The following is an 18,262-nucleotide window of genomic DNA, read 5'->3' as shown; positions in this document are numbered from 1 at the left end:
GTACCTCCAGGTCTCGGTCCCCTACCACCTGCCGGGAATGACCCTTTCTTATTTCAAATAAGCGGGCTGCTTCTTGGACCCGAAGGTCCAGAGGAAGCAACCCGGCAAGTATAAGGGCCGAGTGCAGGGACGCGGTCCTGTGGGTCCTCGCAATCTTCTGCGCGAAGCCCCGCTGGACCGCGTCCAACTGCCTGCGGACCAGCAGCTTCCTAGCCGCCGGCGCCCATGCACTCGCTGCATACAAAATCGTCGGCTCCAGTACCGCCAGATACATCGTTCTGATCACCTCCGAGTTCAGACCCCAAGATACCTTCGCGGCTCTACACAGCTGACGATAGAGGCCCTGTGCCTTCTTGCTCACGTTCTTCACGTGAGTGTTGAACGTGAGCCTATCGTCAATTGTGAGGCCTAGTATCCGGACTTCCCCAGTCCGGCTAAGCGGCTCGCCCCCCATGCTCAGTAATGGGTAGTCGAACTTTTGCTTATTGGTAAGCACCATCACCTTTGTTTTGTGTGGTGCAAACCTCAGCTTGTTCCTGACTCCCCATTCGTGAACATGGGCGAGAACGGCATTAGCCCGACTCGAGATGTCCTGGGCCTTCTGCCCCGAGAAGACCAGCACGACGTCGTCTGCGAACGCCTGGCAGTGTGTCCCGGTCTTTACCACCTCCTCCAAGAGAGGGTTAATGAGGAGGGTCCAGAAGGTTGGGCCGCCTACGGATCCCTGCACGCACCCCTTGGTGGTCTCTCTGGCCCACTCTGCCCCCGCGTACCGTACGGACACCTTGCGATTGCTAAGATAGCTGTCAGCAAGGCGCCGCAGATTCACGGGGCAGCGAGTTTCTGCCAGTCTGCACCGTATAGCAGGCCACCAGGCGTTATCGAAGGCTCCCTCTATGTCCAATGATACCAGCACTGCGATCTCCTTCTCCTTCAACCGAGTTCGCAGATGCTGGATCAGGACATACAGGGAGTCCTCGGTACACCTCTGCGGCATAAAGCCGTATTGGTGGCTGCTGACATACGGTGCAGTGTACCACCGGATCCTACGGACCATCATTTTTTCTAGGACCTTGCCGAAAATCGGCAAGAGTCCGATGGGCCTGTAGGATTTCGGGTGCGTGTAGTCCTCCTTGTCCGGCTTCCGCAACGCTACGACCACTGCCTCCTTCCATCTCGTGGGGAAGTGGGAAAGCGCGAGACACCGGTTGGAGAGCGCGAGGTACAGAACGGGGTCCACGGCGACGGCCGCTCGGCAGATGTCCGCGGTGAGTCCGTCAGAGCCAGGTGCCTTCTTGGCATTGAAGGTCGATACGGACCATCGGAGCTCCTCCATCGTAAACGGGGGATCACATGTTCCGTCATGGTCCCCCGAATTGACTTCATTGGCCTTTGCTCTTACAGTTCTGTGGTCCGCATTGTCCTTCCCGGGGTCATCCTCCGGGAAGAAAACCTCCGCCAACAACCTGGCTGATCCCGCTGCGTCCAGCACTTTGCCTGACTGGACGAGGGGGACGTCCTCTCGCCTCACCTCCGTGCGACGCATCACACGGTGGATCCCGTCCCACATGGTCTCGCGATCCTGCCTCTCACAGAAACGCTTCCAGCTATGGGTCTGAGCGCGCCTCGCCTCGAGACGGTATGCCTCCTTCGCGTCGCAGTACTCGCGCCAGACCAGCTCCTTACGAGCCGGCCTCGCGGCCCTGATCCTTCTCTTCTTCCTCAGGACATCCGCCTTGAGGAGAGAGAGCTGTTCGGACCACCAGGGCAATTCCGTCCTCTTCCGCTTGGAGGCCTTCGGCAGGACCAACTCGCAAGCGTCCCTCACGGTTTCCACGTACCGACCGACCATGCTGTCCAACGCCCCCTCCTCGGTGATTTGATTCACCTCGGCAGACGTCAGGCAGCGATCCGATAGCAGCCGGGCGACAGTTCGATGGAACTCGCCCCAGTCTGCCCTACGGGTAGTGTACTGCCGTGTGGTCCGCTTGACGTCCGTGCCTCGGGACCTGTCAAGCTTCAGATTGAACACAATTGCCCTGTGATCCGACGAGGATATGTCGTCCACGAGGCTCCAGCCCACCGCTCGATCGAGCAGGGTGGTCGAGCAAGCAGTAATGTCGACGCGACTGGAGTAGTGCTTACCGCCCCGATACGTATCAAACGTCGGCTCAGACCCCTGGTTCAACACGTGCACCCCCAGTTGGTCGAGGGCGGCTGCGATCTCAACTCCCCTTCGGTCCGTGGACCGGCTACCCCACCAGGTGTTATGCGCATTGACGTCGCCACCCAGCACCACGTTGGCAGTCCCCAAGCCCTCCACGGCCGAGCCGATCCGGTCCAGGTATGGTCCGACGGGCGTATTAGGCTCCAGGTAGACGGACACCACCCCTATCTCCCAAGCCCCAGTCCTCAGCCTGGCCACGGCAACGTTGCCAGACGTGAGTTGGGGACATTGAGTGATATCGATGGTGTCGTCGAATAGCACAATGGCCGCCTTGACAACCTCCCCGTTGCCTCGCGCGACACATTGTACCACCCTTGTCCCTGGGTAGTGCCTCATCTCGCCAATAGCGCCGATATACGGCTCCTGGACCAATGCGAACGCCCAGCCTCTCTTCGGCGCTTCGCATATCAGCTCGGCCGTAGCGAGCTCGGACCTTTGCAGGTTAAGCTGCGCCACGCGGTACTGGTGGTGCCCTGCGCGGAGAGTGCGGTGGGTCACCTGGGTGCCCTTAGCAATACGCTACGGACGCCCGTGCAATGGTGTCCCACTTTCTCCGCACAGGACAGTCTTCGTCGAATGCGCCGTGGTCCCACCGGTCTGCCTTAGCTTGTCGGCAGTTCCGGCAGGCGGGAGGTTTCCCGGCTTGCCGATCCGGACACTCGGCGCGTAGGTGCCGGCCACCACAATGGCTGCAGCGGTCTTCGCTTTCCGCGCAGTGCCGTTTGGTGTGGCCGTAACCCAGGCACCGAGTGCACTGGACTAGCGGGGAGTGGTCCTGCACCCGCACTCGCTGGAGGTCCACGTGCATGTAGCCCGCAGCCGTCAGTCGTCCCCAGAGAGCAGGCGACACGCGCATGACCACGTGGATCGTCTGCACATTTCGCGCCCTCCTCCTGAACCTTACCTCCGCCCGCTGATCCTCCTCAGAGACGTCTACCAGCAGATGTTTATTCTGGTTTTTGATGGCCTTTACTATTTCTTCATTCGTGTTATAGGCCATCACGTCTCTGAGCAGCACCAGCGGATCCTTGTTTTTCACTTCGGCAAGGCTCAGGTCCTTCCCTGCTCTCCTCAGCCCCTCACGCACCCTCTCCAGCTCGGCCTCTGAGCCGCAGCCCAGGATGACGCGACCGTCCCGCACCCTGCGGATCCGGTCGACCCTTATGCCGGTCTGGGTGGCGTTTAGGGCCTTTCGAATTTTGCCCAGAACCTGCTCGCCCGTGTCGGTCCCCGACGAGACCGCCACCGAGTGCTTAGGTTCGCACCCCGGTGGCGGCCTTTTTGCCGGGGCGGCCGCCACGCTCGCGTACGTGCCGGGAGGCTTCCCCTTTTCTTGTATTGTTGTTTTTGTAGCCACGAGAGACTCCCTCAAGCCCTCCAATTCCTTGGTATTGGCTTCAAGGAGTCTCGCGTGGCTTTCTAGTTTCTTTAGGAGCTCGCAATGGGTCGCCGGCGGGGGGTTTGCGGGTGGGTCCTTTACTTCTACTTCCACCCGGTTTGCCCCACTCGCCGGCTCCTCTACTGGACCCCCTTTTGGGTCCTGGGTTCGTCCCCTGTTTGCGAGCTCCGCCTCCTTGTAAAGCTCGTAGAGCCGATTTATCGCGTTGATTACCTGCTCCTTTATTTCGGTCTTCAGGTTGCGCGAGCTGCCCAAGTGCAGTTTTGCCTTAGTTAGGCACGCTCGCGCCTCCTTCACTCGATCTGCGGACGCCGGCTTGTCCCCTTTCGGGGATTGCCCGGCCGCCGCAGGAGCAGGTGTCGGCTCCACCGCTTTCGGCACCGCACGCGTCCTCGGTTTGACGGCCGGCGCGACGCTGCGGGGAGAGGTCCTGGGCTTCTTCCCTTGTCCCTCCCATTCCCCCACACTCCTCCGGACGCTCTTAATGGGCGAGGTGCTCACCCTGCACGCCTGGCTGGCGCCTGCCTGGCTCACCTCGCCCGCGTCGGTGGTCTTTGTGGGGGTCCGGTACATGGTAGGGGTACTCGTCTGAAGTGTAAAAATTTTTAAAAATTTTAAAATTCAAAAATGTAAATAATTAAAATGTTCTAAATTAAAAATTAAAATCAAAATTAAAAATTTAAAAATTTAAAAATTTCAAAAATAAAGTATTATATACTTAGTCCTAAATTGTTCTAATTTAAAATTGAAGTATTATATACTTCGTCCGTTATTAAAAGTTTAAAGTATTTAATACTTAGTCTTACAGTTCAAAATTTAAAAATGTAAACAATAATGTCAACTTAACTCTAGTGCAACAAGGCAAAAAGACTCTTAAACTAAGGCAATAGGGCCCCTATTCTATTGCAGTTGCTGTCTATAACAAAGACCGGTCGTAAAATTTTTTTTTTACCCCGCGCGGCGCGCCGTTTAACTCCCTGTAATATTAATTATTATTGCTACGCACGGCGCGTCGCTCGCGCGGTGCGGACGGCAACGTCTCCCGGCTCGCTGACCTCGCCCGCGGCCGCAGGGGCGCGCCCGAAGTTCGGCAACTGCGCACGACAAAGCGTGCGCGTGCGAGAGAGACGGTTGCGCCGCCCGGTAGGTCTATCCCTTTCCGCGGCGCTCAGGCGCGCACCAGATGTTTTGCTACGGCCGCGGCGGCGCGAATCTGGCTCGGTTTTATGTTTTTTACCTTCTACCGTCCGCTTATTTTTATTAAGGTGCTTTGTTATAAACAGCAACTATTGTCTAATTCTACTTATAATGCTAATCTTAAAACTATGGGATAGGTCAAAAAGACCTCACTCCCAGTGACAGCCGCCGAGTATTTTAATTTCTAGTATTTATAAAGGGAATTTAACCTTGTGGTGGGCTAAAAAGAAAATGTAATTACCCACCACTTTATTTATTTAATATTACGCTTTGTAAATGCGTGTAATACTCGGCGGCTATCTTACTTATGCTAAGTCCAGGTCGCTCCCGGCTCCCGGCTGCAACCTCCGCGGTCCTCGGACCCTTAAAAGGCCCCGGATGTTCGCTGGTATTCTCGAAGTAAGGTTCCAACCGGTTTTCTTTATGTTTTCCAGTTGGAATTCCCTTACTTCGGCTGCAGCTCCTCCGTCTGTGGTCGTAAAAATCCAAAAAAGGTGTCAAACGAGAGGCCTTGGTACGGCGCACCTCGCCACAGTTGCCGTTACACGATTTCCCACTGAAAATCGTGCAGCGTTTTAATTTTTTTTCTTTTCTTACTTGCTCACTGTAATTTTTGTTTTTGTGTTTAAAAATCCAAATTATGTCCAATTTACACTTTTTAGTGTCAAAGCGTTCGGGCTGTGAACGCGCTTTTTTTGACACTATTTTCACTAATTTTCGAGCACTTTTACTGACACTTTTTGATTTATCGATCTATTTTGAGCGATCTAGGCCACGTGGGAGCGTGCGTTCTGCTCGGGAGCGTACGGCGGACTGGGTTAGGTTAGGTTAGGTTAGGTTAGGTTAGGTTAGGTTAGGTTAGGTTAGGTTAGGTTAGGTTAGGTTAGGTTAGGTTAGGTTAGGTTAGGTTAGGTTAGGTTAGGTTAGGTTAGGTTAGGTTAGGTTAGGTTAGGTTAGGTTAGGTTAGGTTAGGTTAGGTTAGGTTAGGTTAGGTTAGGTTAGGTTTTTTTATTTTTATTTTTTTTATGACCCCCGCTATTGGGGGTCTCTCGTACCCCTATCTTTTTGTGGGACAGGGTCTTTTGTTACAGTAATTTTTTCACATATATTTTTTTTTATTTTCATACTCATCAGTCTTTCATCACATATTCTTTTAGTCTGTCTTTCATGCTATATTTCTTTCTTTTGTGCCCTTCTATACTACTCTTCTTTCATCCCTTTTTTTATTTTGTATATCTTATTTTCTAGGTATCACATATTTGCACATTTATTATTTATTTTATAACAGTCTTTTATCTTATACCTAGGTTTTATTTATTTCTATAATCTTTTTAACTATTGTTTTACAATAATATACAAAATCCTGCCTAGTAGCTTTATCGCCTATCAGGGAGGGTATCGTGTCTTCTTTGACCTGAACACCAGACCGGCACTCGAAGTCGAGCCGGAGTCCCCCGAATGCGGGACACCGGGCCACAAGGTGGATCACGGTCTGGTCCACGCCCGGTTCACAGAAGCACGAGGGGTCCTCCTTGAGCTTGAACCTGTGAAGGTACTCAGAGAACCCCCCGTGCCCCGTGAAGAGCTGAACCGTGACCGTGTATACGGTGCAGAAGTTGCCCAACTTGAGTTTCTTTGTGTATGACTCTACGGCGCCCCGCTTGACGCAGAACGCCGCACCCACCTTATCCTCTATGCGGCTGCCGTCGGTATAAATTACCAGATCGGCAGCCGCGGTGGCAAGTCGGACTTCCTCCGCACTTTCCCCCAGACAGGAGAAGGTTAGGTTAGGTTAGGTTAGGTTAGGTTAGGTTAGGTTAGGTTAGGTTAGGTTAGGTTAGGTTAGGTTAGGTTAGGTTAGGTTAGGTTAGGTTAGGTTAGGTTAGGTTAGGTTAGGTTAGGTTAGGTTAGGTTAGGTTAGGTTAGGTTAGGTTAGGTTAGGTTAGGTTAGGTTAGGTTAGGTTAGGTTAGGTTAGGTTAGGTTAGGTTAGGTTAGGTTAGGTTAGGTTAGGTTAGGTTAGGTTAGGTTAGGTTAGGTTAGGTTAGGTTAGGTTAGGTTAGGTTAGGTTAGGTTAGGTTAGGTTAGGTTAGGTTAGGTTAGGTTAGGTTAGGTTAGGTTAGGTTAGGTTAGGTTAGGTTTTTTTTTTTTTTTTTTTTTTTTTTTTTTTTTTTTTTTTTTTTTTTTTATATATATACCCCTATTTATGTTGGGATAGGGACTTTACAAGCATTGAATTTTTTCACTTAGTTATTTTATTTTCATTCTCTTCTCTTTCATTCTTCACATAATCTTTCTTTCTGTTCTAATCTTTCATGCCACAATTCGTCTGTCTTTCTCTTTTCCTCTGATCATCTATCATTCTTCCCTTGCTTTTTACATTTTCAATAGCTTTTTATTTTTTATTTTTATTTCACATTTTTGTTTCTTATACAATAATAATTTTTATTACAGATTTATATATTTTAATAGTTAATAATTATATTTTCTATTTTAATTTTTTAATATATATTTATTTCCTATATTTACGTTTTGTTTCTTTTCATTGCACTTTCCGCTATTTCTTTGCAAAGGGATAGGAATGATTCTTTATATTCTCCGCCTATCAGGGAGGGTATTGTGTCCTCCCTGACTTGAATTCCAGACCGGCACTCGAAGCCGAACCGGAGTCCGCCGAATGCGGGACACCGGGCCACAAGGTGGATCACGGTCTGGTCCACGCCCGGTTCACAGAAGCACGAGGGGTCCTCCTTGAGCTTAAACCTATAAAGGTACTCAGAGAACCCCCCGTGCCCCGTGAAGAGCTGGGCCGAGACCGCGTCCACCTCGATGCTGCGGAGCACGCGGTAAGCTGAGGCGGCGTCCGGGAAAAACATCCTCGTTACCGAAGCCGTCGTTCCTTCTACATACCTCCTGTTCCATTCGTCAAGCGACTCCTGTCTCAGTTGCCGCTTGACGAATGAAACAGGGCATCTCTCATATTCTGGTCGTCTTTTACTCTTCAGGGCCGCTTCCTTGGCAAGCTGGTCCGCCCTCTCGTTCCCCTCCATCCCCGCGTGCGCTTTCACCCAATACAACCTTACATCCTTCCCTTTTTCTCTCACTTTCATCACATTCTCCTTCACTCTTAACGCTAAGGGGTGGAGGGTGTCCGATCTTGCGACAGTTTCGAGGGCGGACCGCGAGTCGCTCAATATGGCGCAGGCTTGCGCTGACTCGCCGGCCGCGTACCCTGTTGCCTCAGCTAGAGCCAGCAGCTCTGCCTGGTATACGGTGCAGAAGTTGCCCAACTTGAGCTTTTTTGTGTACAGCTCTGCGGCGCCCCGCTTGACGCAGAACGCCGCACCCACCTTATCCTCTATGCGGCTGCCGTCGGTATAAATTACCAAGTCGGCAGCCGCGGTGGCAAGTCGGACTTCCTCCGCACTTTCCCCCAGACAGGAGAACTCCACACCAACTTGACCAGACGGGTGCGGTAGTCTCAGGTAGCCGACCGGTACCTCCAGGTCTCGGTCCCCTACCACCTGCCGGGAATGACCCTTTCTTATTTCAAATAAGCGGGCTGCTTCTTGGACCCGAAGGTCCAGAGGAAGCAACCCGGCAAGTATAAGGGCCGAGTGCAGGGACGCGGTCCTGTGGGTCCTCGCGATCTTCTGCGCGAAGCCCCGCTGGACCGCGTCCAGCTGCCTGCGGACCAGCAGCTTCCTAGCCGCCGGCGCCCATGCACTCGCTGCATACAAAATCGTCGGCTCCAGCACCGCCAGATACATCGTTCTGATCACCTCCGAGTTCAGACCCCAAGATACCTTCGCAGCCCTACACAGCTGACGATAGAGGCCCTGTGCCTTCTTGCTCACGTTCTTCACGTGACTGTTGAACGTGAGCCTATCGTCAACTGTGAGGCCAAGTATCCGGACCTCCCCAGTCCGGCCAAGCGGCTCACCTCCCATGCTCAGTAATGGGTAGTCGAACTTCAGCTTATTGGTTAGCACCATCACCTTTGTTTTGTGTGGTGCGAACCTCAGCTTGTTCCTGACCCCCCATTCATGAACACGGGCGAGAACGGCATTGGCCCGACTCGAGATGTCCTGGGCCTTCTGCCCCGAGAAGACCAGCACGACGTCATCTGCGAACGCCTGGCAGTGTGTCCCGGTCTTTGCCACCTCCTCCAGGAGAGGGTTGATGAGGAGGGTCCAGAAGGTTGGGCCGCCTACGGATCCCTGCACGCACCCCTTGGTGGTCTCTCTGGCCCACTCTGCCCCCGCGTACCGTACGGACACCTTGCGATCGCTAAAATAGCTGTCGACAAGGCGCCGCAGATTCGCGGGGCAGCGAGTTTCTGCCAGTCTGCACCGTATAGCAGGCCACCAGGCGTTATCGAAGGCTCCCTCTATGTCCAATGATACCAGCACCGCGATCTCCTTCTCCTTCAGCCGGGTTCGCAGATGCTGGATCAGGTCATACAGGGAGTCTTCGGTACACCTCTGCGGCATGAAGCCGTATTGGTGGCTACTGATATACGGCGCAGTGTACCACCGGATCCTACGGACCATCATTTTCTCAAGGACCTTGCCGAGAATCGGCAGAAGTCCGATGGGCCTGTAGGATTTCGGGTGCGTGTAGTCCTCCTTGTCCGGCTTCCGCAACGCTACGACCACTGCCTCCTTCCATCTCGTGGGGAAGTGGGAAAGCGCGAGACACCGGTTGGAGAGCGCGAGGTACAGAACGGGGTCCACGGCGACGGCCGCTCGGCAGATGTCCGCGGTGAGTCCGTCAGAGCCAGGTGCCTTCTTGGCGTTGAAGGTCGATACGGACCATCGGAGCTCCTCCATCGTAAACGGGGGATCGCATGTTCCGTCATGGTCCCCCGAATTGACTTCATCGGCTTTAGCTCTTACAGTTCTGTGGTCCGCATTGTCCTTCCCGGGGTCGTCCTCCGGGAAGAAAACCTCCGCCAGCAGCCTGGCTGATCCCGCTGCGTCCAGCACTTTACCTGACTGGACGAGGGGGACGTCCTCTCGCCTCACCTCCGTGCGACGCATCACACGGTGGATCCCGTCCCACATGGTCTCGCGATCCTGTCTCTCACAGAAACGCTTCCAGCTATGGGTCTGAGCGCGCCTCGCCTCGAGGCGGTATGCCTCCTTCGCGTCGCAGTACTCGCGCCAGACCAGCTCCTTACGAGCCGGCCTCGCGGCCCTGATCCTTCTCTTCTTCCTCAAGACATCCGCCTTGAGGAGAGAGAGCTGTTCGGACCACCAGGGCAATTCTGTCCTCTTCCGCTTGGAGACCTTCGGCAGGACCAACTCGCAAGCGTCCCTCACGGTTTCCACGTACCGACCGACCATGCTGTCCAACGCCCCCTCCTCGGTGATTTGATTCACCTCGGCAGACGTCAGGCAGCGATCCGATAGCAGCCGGGCGACAGTTCGATGGAACTCGCCCCAGTCTGCCCTACGGGTAGTGTACTGCCGTGTGGTCCGCTTGACGTCCGTGCCTCGGGACCTGTCAAGCTTCAGATTGAACACAATTGCCCTGTGATCCGACGAGGATATGTCGTCCACGAGGCTCCAGCCCACCGCTCGGTCGAGCAGGGTGGTCGAGCAAGCAGTAATGTCGACACGACTGGAGTAATGCTTACCGCCCCGATGCGTATCAAACGTCGGCTCAGACCCCTGGTTCAACACGTGCACCCCCAGTTGGTCGAGGGCGGCTGCGACCTCCTCCCCCCTTCGGTCCGTGGACCGGCTACCCCACCAGGTGTTATGCGCATTGACGTCGCCACCCAGCACCACGTTGGCAGTCCCCAGGCCCTCCACGGCCGAGCCGATCCGGTCCAGGTATGGTCCGACGGGCGTATTAGGCTCCAGGTAGACGGACACCACCCCTATCTCCCAAGCCCCAGTCCTCAGCCTGGCCACGGTAACGTTGCCAGACGTGAGTTGGGGACATTGAGTGATATCGATGGTGTCGTCGAATAGCACAATGGCCGCCTTGACAACCTCACCGTTGCCTCGCGCGACACATTGTACCACCCTTGTCCCTGGGTAGTGCCTCATCTCGCCAATAGCGCCGATATACGGCTCCTGGACCAATGCGAACGCCCAGCCTCTCTTCGGCGCTTCGCATATCAGCTCGGCAGTAGCGAGCTCGGACCTTTGCAGGTTAAGCTGCGCCACGCGGTACTGGTGGTGCCCTGCGCGGAGAGTGCGGTGGGTCACCTGGGCGCCCTTAGCAATAGGCTACGGACGCCCGTGCTATGGTGTCCCACTTTCTCCGCACAGGACAGTCTTCGTCAAATGCGCCGTGGTCCCACCGGTCTGCCTTAGCTAGTCGGCAGTTCCGGCAGGCGGGAGGTTTCCCGGCTTGCCGATCCGGACACTCGGCGCGTAGGTGCCGGCCACCACAATGGCTGCACCGGTCTTCGCTCTCTGTGCAATGCCGTTTGGTGTGGCCGTAACCTAGGCACCGAGTGCACTGGACTAGCGGGGAGTGATCATGCACCCGCACTCGCTGGAGGTCCACGTGCATGTAGCCCGCAGCCGTCAGCCGTCCCCAGAGCGCAGGCGACACGCGCATGACCACATGGATCGTCTGCACATTTCGCGCCCTCCTCCTGAACCTTACCTCCGCCCTCTGATCCTCCTCAGAGACGCCGACCAGCAGGTGTTTATTTTGGGTCTTAATGGCCTTTACTATTTCTTCGTTAGTATTATAGGCCATTACGTCTCTGAGCAGCACCAGTGGGTCCTTGTTTTTGACCTCTGCAAGGCTCAGGTCCTTGCCTGCCCTCCTCAGCCCCTCACGCACCCTCTCCAGCTCGACCTCTGAGCCGCAGCCCAGGATGACCCGACCGTCCCGCACCCTGCGGATCCGGTCGACCCTTATGCCGGTCTGGGTGGCGTTTAGAGCTTTCCGTATTTTTCCCAGGACCTGCTCGCCCGTGTCGGTCCCCGACGAGACCGCCACCGAGTGCTTAGGTTCGCACCCCGGTGGCGGTCTTTTTGCCGGGCCGGCCGCCACGCTCGCGTACGTGCCGGGAGGCTTCACTTTTTCTTGTACTTTTGCAGCCACGAGAGACTCCCTCAAGCCCTCCAATTCTTTGGTATTGGCTTCAAGGAGTCTCGCGTGGCTGTCTAATTTCTTAAGGAGCTCGCACTGGCTCGCCGGCAGGGGGTTTGCGGGTGGATCCTTCACTACTGCTTCCACCCGTTTCGCCCCGCTCGCCGGCTGCTCTACTGGACCCCCTTTTGGGTCCTGGGTTCTCTCTCTATGTGCGAGCTCCGCCTCCTTAAACAATTCGTAGAGCCGATTAATGGCTAATATCACCTGCTCTTTTATCTCCGTTTTTAGGTTGCGCGAGCTGCCCAGGTGCAATTTCGCCTTTGTTAGGCACGCTCGCGCCTCCTTCATCCGGTCCGCGGAAGCCGGTTTGTCCCCTTTCGGGGATTGCCCGGCCGCCGCGGGAGCAGGTGTCGGCTCCACCGCTTTCGGCAACGTACGCGCCTTTACTTTCGCGGCCGGCACGACGCTACGGGGAGAGGTCCCGGGCTTTTTTACCTGCCCTTCCCACTCCCCCACACTCCTCCGGACGCTTCTAGTGGGCGAGGTGCTCACCCGGCACGCCTGGCTGGCGCCTGCCTGGCTCACCTCGCCCGCGTCGGTGGTCTTTGTGGGGGTCCTAATCATTTCTAATAGGGATACGCGTCTGTATAATTTAAAATTTAATAATTATATGTCAACTCAATGTATAAATAAGTTCTATCTTCTAAATATTTAAATAAGTCCTAACCTAGTGCAAAAGGGCGATCTTTTATATATAAACTATCTTATAACCTAATGGAATTAGACTCCTATTATTTAGTTTCACTATAACTTTTTGTAATTTCCTGTAGTTTGTTTACTTTTTTTTTGTTAACGTTATGCAATTCTTTTTTATGACTTCTTAATTGCTTAATTGCTCCACTCGAGCGCTCGGCCTTGACCGCCGGCACAGGTGCGGCGCGGCACGCGCGCGCGGCCCGGTGGTGAGGGGTGACGTGCGACGCGCGGGCGGCGGGGGCAACTTAATATAATGTAAACTGAATGTAATGACTTAATCTGCCTGCTTCTTTATTTCTTTTGGTTAGGTTATCGCTTTGTCTGTTTTAATCTACCCTAGTGCGATAGGTAGTCACTTCGCTTCTTATCCTAAGGCAATAGGGCCGTTTACTACTTTAATTATTTGTCAATTATAAAGTAAACTTAGTCTTAGTGCAATAGGGCTTTGTCGTCTTATCCTAAGGCAATAGGGCCGCTTAACTAATTTAATAATTTGTCAATTATAAAGTAAACTTAATCTTAGTGCAATAGGGCTTTGTCGTCTTATCCTAAGGCAATAGGGCCACTAGATTAATGTTACAGTATATAGCAAGGAAATCTCAACTTTTATTATTACGTTATATTACGCACGGCTCGGCGGCTCGCGCGATGCGGACAGGTGCGCCGCCCGGGGTCGTTGACCTCGTCCGCGCAGCCGGCGCGCTCCCGATGCAACGCAACGCGTGCAAGAGAGACGGTCGCGCCGCCCGGTGTCGCTGTCCTTGTCCGCGGCGTCCAGGTGCGCGCCAGATGTTTTGTTACGGCCGCGGCGGCGCAAAATTGATTCGTTTTAATGTATTTTAACGTCTACCGCCCGCTCTTTTTTATTTAGACTTCCCTGCTATATCTTCTGCAACTACTTAACTAACTAATTAACCTAGTTCTTAAATCTATGAGATGGGTCAAGAAAACCTCAATCTCAGTGGCAGCCGCCGAGTATGATTATTATTTTAATACGAGCCAATTTTGTTTTATTATCGATCTTATGATCTGATTTTGACCTTTGTGGTGGGTGGAGATTTTCTTGTTTTGTGATAGTCTACCCTTTTGTGGGCCCTAAAAAATGGTACCCTGCTAATTTGCGCAGGGTCCGTGACAGTCTTTCACTTCTACCCACCACTTATAAATTTTTAATTTTGAAATCAAATCCCGGCGGCTACCTTGTCTAATTTATATTGTCCCGCGTTGTCGGCGTTGTCAGGCTCCCGGCTGCACCCCTCGACCCCTCTGCCTCGCTTAGCAGTGGGTGTCCGGCTTCGACGACTGTTTCCAATTGGATAATTTCCAATTGGAATTTGTTTTTTCTTCTATAACTTTTCGAGTTTTTATCCAAAAAATTTTTTGTTAATACGCTCGTAAAGCTTACGCAAGCGCGCACAAAATAGCAATTCAAAAAGTTTGTGTTACAGCGCTTATTCGCGCGCGGCGGGTCCTTTTAGTTTTTTCACAATTCCGCACTTAATTCGAACTTTTGCTTCTTAAAAATCCAATTAAATTCCGATTTTAAAACTTTTCACGGATTTTTGTTCGGTGTTAATTGGCGGATTTTTTCATGTATCACTTGATAGATTTTTCACACTATAACCCACTCAAAACTAATTTAAACTAATTTAAACTTGCAATTTGTGCGGTAAAGCGTTACGGACCGGTGCGTTCGGCTCGGGAGCGTGCGCAGGACTGGGTTAGGTTAGGTTAGGTTAGGTTAGGTTAGGTTAGGTTAGGTTAGGTTAGGTTAGGTTAGGTTAGGTTAGGTTAGGTTAGGTTAGGTTAGGTTTTTTTTTTTTTTTTTTTTTTTTTTTTTTTTTTTTTTTTTTTTTTTTTTTTTTTTTTTTTTGACCCCCGCTATTGGGAGTCTCTCGTACCCCTATCTTTTTGTGGGACAGGGTCTTTTGTTACAGTAATTTTTTCACATATATTTTTTTTTATTTTCATACTCATCAGTCTTTCATCACATATTCTTTTAGTCTGTCTTTCATGCTATATTTCTTTCTTTTGTGCCCTTCTATACTACTCTTCTTTCATCCCTTTTTTTATTTTGTATATCTTATTTTCTAGGTATCACATATTTGCACATTTATTATTTATTTTATAACAGTCTTTTATCTTATACCTAGGTTTTATTTATTTCTATAATCTTTTTAACTATTGTTTTACAATAATATACAAAATCCTGCCTAGTAGCTTTATCGCCTATCAGGGAGGGTATCGTGTCTTCTTTGACCTGAACACCAGACCGGCACTCGAAGTCGAGCCGGAGTCCCCCGAATGCGGGACACCGGGCCACAAGGTGGATCACGGTCTGGCCCACGCCCGGTTCACAGAAGCACGAGGGGTCCTCCTTGAGCTTGAACCTATGAAGGTACTCAGAGAACCCCCCGTGCCCCGTGAAGAGCTGGGCCGAGACCGCGTCCACCTCGATGCTGCGGAGCACGCGGTAGGCTGAGACGGCGTCCGGGAAAAACATCCTCGTTACCGAAGCCGTCGTTCCTTCCACATACCTCCTGTTCCATTCGTCGAGCGACTCCAGTCTCAGTTGCCGCTTGACGAATGAAACAGGGCATCTCTCGTACTCTGGTCGTCTTTTACTCTTCAGGGCCGCTTCCTTGGCCAGCTGGTCCGCCCTCTCGTTCCCCTCCATCCCCGCGTGCGCTTTCACCCAGAACAACCTTACATCCTTCCCTTTCTCTCTCGCTTTCATTACATTCTCCTTCACTCTTAACGCTAAGGGATGGAGGGTGTCCGATCTTGCGACAGTTTCGAGAGCGGACCGCGAGTCGCTCAGTACGGCGCAGACTTGCGCCGACTCGCCGGCCGCGTACCCTGTTGCCTCAGCTAGAGCCAGCAGCTCTGCCTGGTATACGGTGCAGAAGTTGCCCAACTTGAGTTTCTTTGTGTATGACTCTACGGCGCCCCGCTTGACGCAGAACGCCGCACCCACCTTATCCTCTATGCGGCTGCCGTCGGTATAAATTACCAGATCGGCAGCCGCGGTGGCAAGTCGGACTTCCTCCGCACTTTCCCCCAGACAGGAGAACTCCACACCAACTTGACCAGACGGGTGCGGTAGTCTCAGGTAGCTGACCGGTACCTCCAGGTCTCGGTCCTTTACCACCTGCCGGGAATGACCCTTTCTTATTTCAAATAAGCGGGCTGCTTCTTGGACCCGAAGGTCCAGGGGAAGCAACCCGGCAAGTATAAGGGCCGAGTGCAGGGACGCGGTCCTGTGGGTCCTCGCGATCTTCTGCGCGAAGCCCCGCTGGACCGCGCCCAACTGCCTGCGGACCAGCAGCTTCCTAGCCGCCGGCGCCCATGCACTCGCTGCATACAAAATCGTCGGCTCCAGCACCGCCAGATACATCGTTCTGATCACCTCCGAGTTCAGACCCCAAGATACCTTCGCAGCCCTGCACAGCTGACGATAGAGGCCCTGTGCCTTCTTGCTCACGTTCTTCACGTGACTGTTGAACGTGAGCCTATCGTCAACTGTGAGGCCTAGTATCCGGACCTCCCCAGTCCGGCCAAGCGGCTCACCTCCCATGCTCAGTAATGGGTAGTCGAACTTTAGCTTGTTGGTTAGCACCATCACCTTGGTTTTGTGTGGTGCGAACCTCAGCTTGTTCCTGACCCCCCACTCATGAACATGGGCGAGAACGGCGTTGGCCCGACTCGAGATGTCCTGGGCCTTCTGCCCCGAGAAGACCAGCACGACGTCATCTGCGAACGCCTGGCAGTGTGTCCCGGTCTTTGCCACCTCCTCCAGGAGAGGGTTGATGAGGAGGGTCCAGAAGGTTGGGCCGCCTACGGATCCCTGCACGCACCCCTTGGTGGTCTCTCTGGCCCACTCTGCCCCCGCGTACCGTACGGACACCTTGCGATCGCTAAAATAGCTGTCAACAAGACGCCGCAGATTCGCGGGGCAGCGAGTCTCTGCCAGTCTGCACCGTATAGCAGGCCACCAGGCGTTATCGAAGGCTCCCTCTATGTCCAATGATACCAGCACTGCGATCTCCTTCTCCTTCAGCCGGGTTCGCAGATGCTGGATCAGGTCATACAGGGAGTCTTCGGTACACCTCTGCGGCATGAAGCCGTATTGGTGGCTACTGATATACGGTGCAGTGTACCACCGGATCCTACGGACCATCATTTTCTCAAGGACCTTGCCGAGAATCGGCAAGAGTCCGATGGGCCTGTAGGATTTCGGGTGCGTGTAGTCCTCCTTGTCCGGCTTCCGCAACGCTACGACCACTGCCTCCTTCCATCTCGTGGGGAAGTGGGAAAGCGCGAGACACCGGTTGGAGAGCGCGAGGTACAGAACGGGGTCCACGGCGACGGCCGCACGGCAGATGTCCGCGGTGAGTCCGTCAGAGCCAGGTGCCTTCTTGGCGTTGAAGGTCGATACGGACCATCGGAGCTCCTCCATCGTAAACGGGGGGTCGCATGTTCCATCATGGTCCCCCGAATTGACTTCATCGGCTTTAGCTCTTACAGTTCTGTGGTCCGCATTGTCCTTCCCGGGGTCGTCCTCCGGGAAGAAAACCTCCGCCAGCAACCTGGCTGATCCCGCTGCGTCCAGCACTTTACCTGACTGGACGAGGGGGACGTCCTCTCGCCTCACCTCCGTGCGACGCATCACACGGTGGATCCCGTCCCACATGGTCTCGCGATCCTGTCTCTCACAGAAACGCTTCCAGCTATGGGTCTGAGCGCGCCTCGCCTCAAGGCGGTATGCCTCCTTCGCGTCGCAGTACTCGCGCCAGACCAGCTCCTTACGAGCCGGCCTCGCGGCCCTGATCCTTCTCTTCTTCCTCAAGACATCCGCCTTGAGGAGAGAGAGCTGTTCGGACCACCAGGGCAATTCCGTCCTCCTCCGCTTGGAGACCTTCGGCAGGACCAACTCGCAAGCGTCCCTCACGGTTTCCACATACCGACCGACCGTGCTGTCCAACGCCCCCTTTTCGGTGATCTGATTCACCTCGGTAGGCGTCAGACAGCGATCCGATAGCAGCCGAGCGACAGTTCGATGGAACTCGCCCCAGTCTGCCCTACGGGTAGTGTACTGCCGTGTGGTCCGCTTGACGTCCGTGCCTTGGGACCTCTCAAACTTCAGATTGAACACAATTGCCCTGTGGTCCGACGAGGATATGTCGTCCACGAGGCTCCAGCCCACCGCTCGGTCGAGCAGGGTGGTCGAGCAAGCAGTAATGTCGACGCGACTGGAGTAATGCTTACCGCCCCGATACGTATCAAACGTCGGCTCAGACCCCTGGTTCAACACGTGCACTCCCAGTTGGTCGAGGGCGGCTGCGACCTCCTCCCCCCTTCGGTCCGTGGACCGGCTACCCCACCAGGTGTTATGCGCATTGACGTCGCCACCCAGTACCACGTTGGCAGTCCCCAAGCCCTCCACGGCCGAGCCGATCCGGTCCAGGTATGGTCCGACGGGCGTATTAGGCTCCAGGTAGACGGACACCACCCCTATCTCCCAAGCCCCAGTCCTCAGCCTGGCCACAGCAACGTTGCCAGACGTGAGTTGGGGACATTGAGTGATATCGATAGTGTCGTCGAATAGCACAATGGCCGC

The 18,262-nt window shown here is 53.8% G+C and overlaps 1 protein-coding gene across 1 annotated transcript in view; it reads right to left on the bottom strand.

The window, feature by feature from the left end:
* Positions 1–12,510, bottom strand: part of LOC137931790 (uncharacterized) — a 22,029-nt gene extending 9,519 nt beyond the window's left edge. Inside the window, exon 1 of the mRNA XM_068775301.1 lies at positions 12,382–12,510. Within this exon, the coding sequence (XP_068631402.1) occupies positions 12,382–12,510 (129 nt within the window). The remainder of the gene's footprint in view (positions 1–12,381) is intronic.
* Between the last annotated feature and the right edge of the window lie 5,752 nt (positions 12,511–18,262).

This window comes from Battus philenor, unplaced genomic scaffold (genome assembly GCF_028537555.1).
Source record: "Battus philenor isolate CCGP_79_NKW_IND1 unplaced genomic scaffold, ilBatPhil1.0.hap1 SCAF_8, whole genome shotgun sequence".
Taxonomy (NCBI): domain Eukaryota; kingdom Metazoa; phylum Arthropoda; class Insecta; order Lepidoptera; family Papilionidae; genus Battus; species Battus philenor.
Note: the sequence above shows the minus strand (reverse complement) of the source record. Positions and strands in the feature narration are given on the sequence as shown.